The sequence below is a fragment of the Aulonocara stuartgranti genome, assembly GCF_965226115.1.
Source record: "Aulonocara stuartgranti genome assembly, chromosome: 19".
In the NCBI taxonomy this organism is placed as follows: Eukaryota; Metazoa; Chordata; class Actinopteri; order Cichliformes; family Cichlidae; genus Aulonocara; species Aulonocara stuartgranti.
Genome location: NC_138955.1, coordinates 21,935,517 through 21,945,652, shown reverse-complemented (window position 1 = coordinate 21,945,652; position 10,136 = coordinate 21,935,517). Strand labels below are relative to the sequence as shown.

At 46.5% G+C, this 10,136-nt stretch overlaps 1 protein-coding gene and 1 long non-coding RNA gene across 2 annotated transcripts; both read right to left on the bottom strand.

Moving 5' to 3' along the window:
- Window positions 1-3,475: 3,475 nt before the first annotated feature.
- lgals3b (lectin, galactoside binding soluble 3b) lies at window positions 3,476-8,259 on the bottom strand. The gene is made up of 7 exons (XM_082515226.1): window positions 8,178-8,259; window positions 7,027-7,048; window positions 5,317-5,443; window positions 4,719-4,897; window positions 4,555-4,643; window positions 3,858-4,026; window positions 3,476-3,771 (listed from the first exon to the last, which is right to left on the bottom strand). Exons 2-7 carry the CDS (start codon window positions 7,030-7,032, stop codon window positions 3,613-3,615), a joined length of 729 nt encoding a protein of 242 aa, XP_082371352.1. The 5' UTR covers window positions 7,033-7,048; window positions 8,178-8,259; the 3' UTR covers window positions 3,476-3,612.
- LOC309694941 lies at window positions 5,836-7,020 on the bottom strand. Its single transcript, XR_014272990.1, has 2 exons — window positions 6,510-7,020; window positions 5,836-6,465 (listed from the first exon to the last, which is right to left on the bottom strand). It is a non-coding gene; the product is annotated as an uncharacterized lncRNA (long non-coding RNA).
- Window positions 8,260-10,136: the final 1,877 nt, after the last annotated feature.

Sequence of the window (10,136 nt, the reverse complement as noted above, 5' to 3'; positions counted from 1 at the left end):
TGTTACTTTCCTATGCTGAGTATACTTCAGAGCAGTACTTTTTCACTTTTACTTCAGTGAAAAAGTTGCTTCAGTACTTCAACTTTTACTGGAGTATTTTTAATCAGAATGTCTTTATTGTCATTGCTGCAGGTACGAGAGCAATCGTGGCTCAAAGAGTTTGCAGTTCGTCTTGTAACCTGAAGGTTGCCGGTTCGAGCCATGACTCGGACAGTCTCGCTGGTTGTGTCCTTGGACAAGACACTTCACCTACCGCCTGCTTTGAGGGCCCCGAAAGCGCTATATAAATGCAATCCCTTATTATTATTAAAAGCGGTTTCCAATCAGTGCATCATCCATAAAAACATTTTAAAAAATCTTTATGTATTAGAAGTAAAGAGAGTCTGTACTTTTGCCACCTCTGTGAATGACTCAGGTAAACTCTTCCTCAGAGTTACTGGCTGTGCTGACACGCTAACTTTAAAGTAATTCTATATTTTTTCGAGTGTATGTAGGAGAACTAGGGACACATTTGTTCCTGAATGTAGCTCTGACAGTCCGTCATAGATTTCTTTCTTTGTTTGCATGTTTTCCCACGTGTCTGCACGGCTTCTCTCCGGCTACCTCCAACAGTCAGTTCCACACTGCTGGTCAGTGTTTGTCAAGTTACTTGAAAGAAGTAATCAGTAACTAATTACTGATTACTTCCCCAAAAAAGTAATCCAGTTACTTTACTGATTACTTATTTTCTAAAGTAATTAATTACTTAGTTACTTTTTAAAAACACGATTTACAACCTGAAGAGGTGATAAAGCGATAGATCTTTCAGCCCAGTTCTACTTTTTCTACATAATCCATCATACAAAATGTAATCAAATGGAAAAGTCTCTTTTTTTAACTTGTTTTATCAGTTTTAATCTTTTAACTTTATGCATCAAGCAAAAATTTAATTATATGCAACATTCTCTGAGTTGAATAAATTAGTTTAACATTTAAACCTATTTTCTGCACATTCCAGCACATAAAATAAAATATTTTTTATGTTTACACTCACTCTTTCAAATAGATGCAAGTAAAACACAGCAGAACATAAATAAAGTCAAAGACTCAGTGGTCCTGTTGCTCTATTTTCATCTTTAAAGCAGGACTGCTGTAGGCGGAGGTTTGCCCTGATGCAGGTGTGCCGCGGTCAGTTGAAGAATCCGCGAGTTTTTCTGTGAGTTTCCCATTACGTCGTAGCGCACTCGGTGCCTGCTTGGAAGTTTAGGGGGTTTTTCGCTGTAAAAAGAAGTTTTCTTCCCACGCACGATGGACGCTAACGTTTTTGTCACTTTTTATGGAATCAAACTCAAAGTAAGGTCAGTACTTCCACGCTTTAAACGCTGCATGCTCATACTCTCTCCCACAATCGATATATGATCCACTGTTGATCTGCACACAGCTGTTGTCACTAACGGCGCACTCGCTTACGTCACTGTCGTGAGACATTCTCGCAAAAAAAATCACAGTTTTAGTAACGCAGTAACGCAGCGTTCCTACGGGAAAGTAACGGTAATCTAATTACCGTTTTTGCAATAGTAATCCCTTACTTTACTCGTTACTCGAAAAAAGTAATCAGATTACAGATTGCAGTAACGCGGCCCATCTCTGCTGCTGGTAGGTGTGAATGTGAATACCCACGGCGAACCCCGCTTCTCACCTTATGGGGTCGAGGATGGGCTCCAGGCCCCCTGAATTGGATAAGCTGAAGTAAATGGATGGAAGAAAAATGAATTTATTTAAATGTGAATCCAAAACCTTTGCTTGTCACTAAGCTGCCAGGCTCTGAAGCCACGATGCCATTCTTCCTCTCTGTAGTTGTTATGAAGGGGAAACGTCTCTGGACCAGTTTCTTACATTAGGCTGTAAACATGTTTATTTTAACATGGGAATCTGAAGGGACGACTCACCGCTGGACAGTGTTGGGGAGTAACGGAATACATGTACCGCCGTTACGTATTTAAAATACAAAATATGAGTAACTGTATTCCCTTACAGTTACCGTTTAAACAGGTGGTATTCAGAATACAGTTACTTTGTTGAAATAAATGGATTACACTGCGGTACTTTCCTGTTTCATTTTGTCGCGGGTCAGGACTGTTTGGGTTTTGTTTGACAGCTACGTTCTTTTGTTCCAGGCGGCAGCGTTACGGTTGCCATGGTTACAGGGTGACGCTCACTCTCTCTCTGCGACTGTGTGTTTCCTGGGTGAGAGAGCGCCTTTTCGTTGTTGTTGTGCTAAGCTAACAGGCAGAATGCTACAAGCATAGCTCTAAAGAATGTAGCATCATGGGCAGTGTAGTCCGTGCTGCAGGGAGAATGGACTGCCATACACGTTATGTGTCTGTGAGCGCGAGGAGGGAGAAAAAGGGGAGTGGAAAGGTACGAGTTGTCATCGAGGAAAAACGGGAGCTGGAAGCATGTAAATATAATAATAACCACTGCAGCCAAGAAGAGTGCCTGACGAGCCCAGTTGTAAGTAAGCTATTAAGACTCGACTGTACACCGTGTTCGTGTTTTCCTCCGAAAACAATAAGTTCCGTTGGAGCAGTCTTTCAACGCCTCTCTCTGTCTCTCGCAAGAAAAGTTGACCCACACAACAAAGTAAAGCTATTTTTCGGCTACGAGCCGACAGGGACCCCGCCGTATTAGTCAGAGGTCCCTTTACTACAGTTCGGAGTCGCGGACCTTCAGTAATAGTAATAAATCACACAGCAATAGTACATTCACGTTGTTGTAAAAAGCATGATAATATATTAAGTAATCCAAAGTATTCAGAATACGTTACTGTCATTGAGTAACGTAACGGAATACGTTACAGAATACATTTTGGGGCATGTATTCTGTATTTTGTAATGGAATACATTTTAAAAGTAACCTTCCCAACACTGCCGCTGGAGCCCCTGCTGGACATTAGAGGAACTGCAGGCTGAACGTTTCTGTCAGGTGATAAATAAAACTGGGTATCATCCGCACAGCAATGAAAAATATGCAGTGTTTTCTAAAAGTGTTGTTCCCAGAACATAACCCCGTGGAGCTTCGTGAATAGCTGTTATGTGTAAAAAAAACATTCCTTGTTTACGTGAACAAACTTAAGCAAGAGGAGGAAACAAAAAAGTGTCAGACTTTTTTCTCAGAATTCTGATTTTGAAAAAAATACGTCCACACTTTTTTTTTTCCAGTGGCCCTGATCCTCGTCCCTATAAACTGGAAGATTCAGCCACTCCAGTGCTTCCTGTAACACCAACGCTGTGTTGGAGTCTCTGTTTGAAGCTGCATTAAATGCTGCACTGACATCTCTGCTGTCAGAGGCCATAAGACGGTCTCTGGTAACGCTCTCTCACTCCTCTGCAGATGACCCCAGCTGTTTTAAAACTCCTGTTTGAAGAGTTTGTCGTGGTTTAACTAGGCTCATCATTTTCAGGCATCCAGGCAGGACACAGAAATAAGCACAAAACCCAGAATATGAAGTCTTTATTCATTAGACACCTGAACAGAAACATGTGGAAGAATCAAAGCATCTGCTGATGATCACCTTCAAACATTCACTGATAATTTCCTCCTGACTGATCTCTGCTGGGTCAGCAGCCTGTCTCAGGGCAACATCTCCAAGTTGACCCTGGACAGCGTGAGGTCGTAGTAGATGTTGAGTCTCTTGATGTCTCTCAGGTTGGTGATACGATGCTTGAAGTCCAGCATGTGAGAGTTGTTGACAGCTACCTTTAACTCCGTGTTGGTGCACAGGATCTTGATCTGGAAGAGAAACATGAGAGACTGTTGTTGGTGTCATCTCCGCCTCACAGAAATCAAACTGAGGATTTTTTTTTAAGCTGTCTGACCTCAAAATTCTGCCCCGGCACAAACGGGAAGTGCTGCAGCTCCCTCTCCTCTTTGCCCCACTTTTCACCGATGCAGCTGTTTCTGATAATCACCTTCTTGCCGCCCTCGTTGAAGCGAGGGTTGAAGTGGAAGGCGATGTCACGAGCTGTGGCCAGGTCCACCGTGATCCTGATGAATCACAGAGACCTCAGTGAATTACTGACTCTATTAGAGCTTCTCCTCCATCAGGATCTGATTATCTGGATCAATCGTTTCTCTTTTTGGCCAATGTTAATGCGGCGTTAAGCGAAGCAAGTCTGATTTTGCTTCACTGAAACAAGCAAACGAATGCAAACAAATGAAAGTGTAGCTGATGCCTGACCTCGCTCATCCTTGTTAAGGTGAACGAGACACCAGCTGTCCTCACATCTCTCGTTGTTTTTTAATCATGTGTTCACAGCAAACATGAAGGTTTTGTGTGATTATACCTAAAGTTTGTCCAATGAGGTGACATGAGTGCGTTACTACGGGTAACAGCTCACTGTCTTCTTCTACTGCCCTGCTTTCATTACTGTTACTCAGTAATGACTGGATTTAACCACTGTCAGTTTATCGCTCTGTGCTTCCTGTTTACTCTGCTCTACACCCGCCTGCTCGCTTCGTTAGTCTGACCTCTGCTCTCTCGTCACTATGTGACATCACAGCATTCGTACTGACTTGTCAGCATTGGGTTTGATAGTTCCAGCGATGGTGATCAGCAGCTTGTCGTACACTCCTTGAGGCAGAGGCATATTGAAGGGAACCGTCTGTCAAGAAGAAAACAGCTGTTTACTACATCTGTCCTTCTGCCTGTCCTCTGTTTCCGTCTCTGTTTGGCTCACCAGATTCTGCTGGGGTGCAACAGGAGGAGTGGGTCCAGGTCCGGGTGAAGGGCCTGGACCTGGACCCCAAGGTCCGCTGGGCTGGCTGGGGCCTTGGGGCCAGGTAGGGTTAGCAGGCTGACCTCCAGGCCAGGCTGGAGCAGTGGAACCTCCGGGCCAGGTGGGCTGGTTGGGCTGACCTGAGGTTTCAGTGGAGGCAAAAGTCATTTCCACAAACATTCACCTGTTTATTTAACCTGCGAACATCCACCTGGGCACCACAGGCTAACGTCCACACATAACCCCAGATGGAAGCTGCGAACGGCAATGGCAAAATAACTGTAGGAGACTGTTTGACAGGTGACACCCCACCCTAACCTTAGACAGGTAGAAGGTGACCTGGTGGATGTAAAGAGGCTGCTATTAATGAGGCCTCGTGAAGACTGAAGTCCCTTCAGAGACGTGACTGTCAGAGGTCAGTAAAAGTCTCATTTCTCTACAGCGGAGGGTTGGGCTTGTGCTTGGGTTGATCAAGTCAAGTCAGGTGGCTTCATTGTCATTTCAACCATGTGCAGAGTGAAAGGTGTGAAACTCACCGTCAGATTTTCAAACCTCTTACCTGGCCACGCGGGTGCATTGGGCTGTCCGGGCCAGAGACCTCCTCCTGCTTGGTTGTTTCCACCACCGGGCCAGAGACCTCCTCCTGCTGCTGACTGGGTGGTGCCACCATCAAGAGCGTCTGAGAGCTGCAGACACCCAGAAGCAAAGAAACCCTGAGCTCGTTTTGTCCTCGGGACGGTTTCTGACTGAGCACAGTCCCTGAAACACGCAGGGCTAAGGTGCTTCCTTCATTGCCTCCTTTAGCAGAGGGGACATTGGAGCATCCTCTATGAGAGGAAAGGAGGTCATTCCATCCCATAATTCATAGCAGTGCACCGTCAGACAAGGACTGAGGTCACGAAAGTGTTATTAATGGGGTGTTTTTCATTTCATGCCGTTATTGTTTCACCTGTTTCTGTGAGAGGGAAATCATTTCAGTTTCAAAAACTTTTAGTCTAAATGTCCACAGAGTCAGGATTTGTACTCTTCAGCCTTCTTCTTCATCACTTCTGCAGATTCTGAGCCAAATCCTGCCTCACAGGTCTTAGCCGACTGACCACAGATTCTGGATGGGATTAAGATCTGAGGAGTCTGTCTCTGCCAACAGTCTCCTCCCAGTGCTTTAAACAGTAAAGACCCGAAAACAGTAGGAAATAACTTCAACAACCACACTATGAGCAGGTGCTAGGTGATACCGGGAAGGAAGAACTGCATTTTAACAGGAAGAAGCCTGTGCTGGAAAATGCTGGACTTTGTCAAACTGCTCTGGGATCACTGGGAGAAGAAGTCGAGGATGAATTCCACCGAGGGTTGCAGAGGTTATGAACAGGAAGAGTCAACACTTCACAATAAAGGTTTGTAAAACATATGAAACAGTGACTACTCTTCAGTCCGCCACAGAGACAATGTGTCTGAAACACGAGCTGAGACGCTGCCAAAGCTTTGCTACGACCCCACGTCAGTGGTCCAGCTTCACCTCACCGCAGCAGCGCCCGCAACGCCAGAGGGACACGTTTAAGAGACGCTGTCTGACCTTCAGGCCAGAAGTGGCCGTCTGAAGTACCGAGTGCAACTGAACGCACCACGGTTCACACTGAGGGTGTGTTCAGTGACAGACTCTTCTGGAATGTTCTGTATGAACTGGCTCTAAAGAAGGAATAATAACGCCCTGTTCTCACACGCACACACACACACACACACACACACACACACACGCACACACACACACACACACACACACACACACACACACACACACACACACACACACACACAACCCCATTCAGCTATCTTAGTGAGGACCTTCATTGACATAATGCTTTCCAGAGCCCCCACCCTAACCATTAAAGATGAATGCCTGACCCTGACCCGTACCCTAACCTAATTGTAACCCTGACACTAAAACCACATTTTGAGCCTCAAAAACACTTCAAACTTGTGAGGACCGGGTTGTGTGTGTCACAAGTGCCTGTTGGTTCTCACAAGTATAGTAGTATGCATGTATCGGTCCTCACAAAGATAGCTAGACAGGAACACGCACGGACACACACACACAAGTTTGAGTTTTTCGTTTAGATAATCAGCTGCTGCCTCGTGACCACATTAACAGGACCGTGCTGCACGTTCCACCTAATGTAACCGAAGCATCGATAAAACCTGAAAGCTGCACATCAGGAAACATCCAGGTGAAAGTTTGTGAGAGAAGATGAAAGAGAAGAAAGTGACTCACGTCCATTCTGGTCTTCTGCAACCTGAAACACACAGACAGGAAGAAGCATTAAAACCAGAAGAAGAAGAAAATGAGGTCTGAGGGTGTGGTGGTGCGAGTCGTGACACGGAGCGCAAACAACATGACAAAAAGCTGAAAGTGATACACAAACTGCAAAAAAACGCCGCCCTCATCACCATTCTCTCCTCTCTGCTCGCGCTCACAGCAGGCGCTACACTCAGGTTTTGGTTTTTGGGGATTCGGCCCTTTAAGGCTCAGCTGCAGCTCGTTTGGAGTCCCTGAACTCGACCTTTGAACCGTGTTCGTGTCGTTTACATGGATCCCAGAAACAGACAAACTAACAAACCTTCACATTTAAACTTGTTTAAACATAGCCAGCTGACCTCAGAGTGGCTTCTGAATGCTGAATTTCTGAATGCAGAAATACGACATGATCAGAAATCAGTGAAAAGCAGCTGCTGCGTTAGTCACAAGGGGGCACCACAGCTAGCAGAGCAGCATGTCACATGATCTTGTCTCCTCCTGGTCTCAAACTGGGAACAGAACCACATCACCCAGTTTACGTTCTCTGAAGTCATCTGGAAGTTAAATGCTTTCTGTGTGTTGGTATCGATGTATTAAGTCTATGCTGTCACTTGGTATCAAAAGGTTGCTGGTTCGATTCCAGCAGGAGACGCAGATCCCTGCAGGACTCTGTCAGCGAGGTGTGAAACCGCAAAATCAGACTGTGCAGAAGTGCCCTCTGAATGTTTTCCAGATGTTCCTGTGGTTTCCTGCTGCTGGGGGGTGGAGCAACGTTCTCATGCTAAACAAACAAACATGGCGCCTGCAGCAGGAGCAGACGCCGCCCAGGATCACATGGCTGTCAGCAGACCTCTCTGCTGCTCCTGAGTCAAAGAGGCGTCTGTTCCTCTGTGCGCTGCTCGGTGTAAATAAAGTTTGAATGAAAGCACTCACAGTCAAAGCTCCCTGAGTAACAGACACGAAACCTCACAGTTCAGCAACTTCCTCTTCTTCTGAACAACGAACCGAATCGGGGGTCTCGGCAGCTTCCTGTTTGTCTGCGTGCTTTGATTCAAGCATCAGAGGAAGAGACGCCGGACCGAGTCCAACCTGCAGGCAGAGAGCACGAGGACGGGAAGGAGACCTACCTGAGTTCACCTGAGCGCTGCTGATCACACAGACTCTGAAACAGGAGACGCGCTTTAAGTCCTGAGCCTCGCCCTGCTCCTGTATGCAGACCACACCCACACCCACACCGCGCGCGCACACACACACACACACACACAGCTGGGTGTGTTTTTATTTTGAACCCTGCTGTTGTTTGCTGACAGCCGGATTTAGCACATAGTTATTGATGATGTTCTTTGCAGGTTTGATTGGTCTGTTTTTATGTTACCAGGAAACCTGAAGAGCCAATCAGACCACACCCTCACTACACAGAACACGATTGTTTTGGACAATATTCACCTGTTACAGCAGCACAAAGGGGACGTTAGAGATGTTACAAAAGGATAAAAGCAGAAACAAATAAGAAGAAACTGCAGCGTGTCACATGGTTACTGCACACGCAGAAACTTTCCATGTGGCGGTAATAACATTCCTTCGCTCTTTCCCAGGATCAGGTGAGCTTCCCAACCCTGATTCCTGGAAGTTCCCGCCCACCTCGTGTCATGGCTGTTTGTTTTTTTCCACTTGGTGGACCAGAGAGTCGAACATGATACTGATTACAGCGGGCCGTTGGAATACTCAGATTACTTTTTTGTTGTACTTAGTGATTTAAGTTTAAGTGAGATTGAAGTAAACGGGTGTTGACCCTGCTGTGGAGGGTACGACCCACAGAGGACGACGGATGTGCTTCACATGTGAAAGAAACACTCGGTTTGACGAGCTGGTCCCTCTGTGACTCAGCAGCAGTGATCGGTCTGCGTCTGGACGAGCTTTGGTCGTTGAGGTTTGCAGCATTCGTTCATGCACAGCTCGCTGAGCTCTGCAGCAGCTCCGTTCTTTCCCTTTTCAGCCGTTCTGTTGGATCTTTGTCCTGCTGATGACCCAGTTTGGTCCCAGCTTTATCTGTGGGACAGACGTCCTCACACTGACTCTGGGACAGTTTGGAGTTCATCGTCCCTCCTCCACCGTGCTCACAGCTGCTGTCAGGTGTTTGGTCAGAATAGAGCAGCCCTTTATTGTTATTGTACAAAGTAATCATGGGTGCTCCGTGCCAGGTGTGCAGGAATAAACAACAGACAGGAGAAACTGCACATTTCCTCCAAACGTGCTGCTGTGCATGAAGAATATCTGCTCCTCAGTCTCGTCTGACAGAGCACAGGAGGCTCTTTGTCCTGGTGCTTTACAAACCGGCCGTACTGGTTCCACCTGTTTCTGACTGTACAGGGTCAAAGGTCACAACAGTAGAGAGTGAGCTCGAGCTCAGGGTTCTGACCTTGGGGTGAATTTTCCAGGACGTCCACTCTTTGAAAGACTGCCTCATTGGTTTAACACGGCCGAACGCTCCATACCTGCAAACTGGAAAGACGTCAGCTTTCATCGAGGCACTCACACTGATGAGTCAGTAAATGCACCTGGCCGCACCTCACACTCCTGTGGAAGCAGTGAGGATCAAAGCCGTCCTTCTGTTAATCTTCTTCATCCTCGCCTCAAACATGTCTCCTTTTTTATTGTAATGTTAAAGTTTCCCCTCACACCAGGGACATGGGTCTCACCACACCTACACACACCTGACACCGAGCACCGAGCAGGTGTGGTGGAGTGACTGCATGTCTGAAGCACTCAGGTAATCCTCCAGCAGCTCCGCAAACACGTCGGTGAACACCTGCAGGGACGCCCCCACACCATCCTTTACATTTGAACCGCAAAGTGCACTTTTTTTTTTAACCAGGGGTGTGTTCAAAATGAACCATTATATAGTTGTTAGTGCACACACAGCACAGAATCTGCGTCCTTGTGTCCACTTCCTGGTGGAGCAGTATCAGCAGGAAGTGACCTGCTTACTGCCGACCGATTACTGCTGCACCGTCTGAGTCACAGCGTGCGCCACATGATGCATTGGGTGTTTCTTCTTCACTCACTATGTGTTAATAGACCTCTCT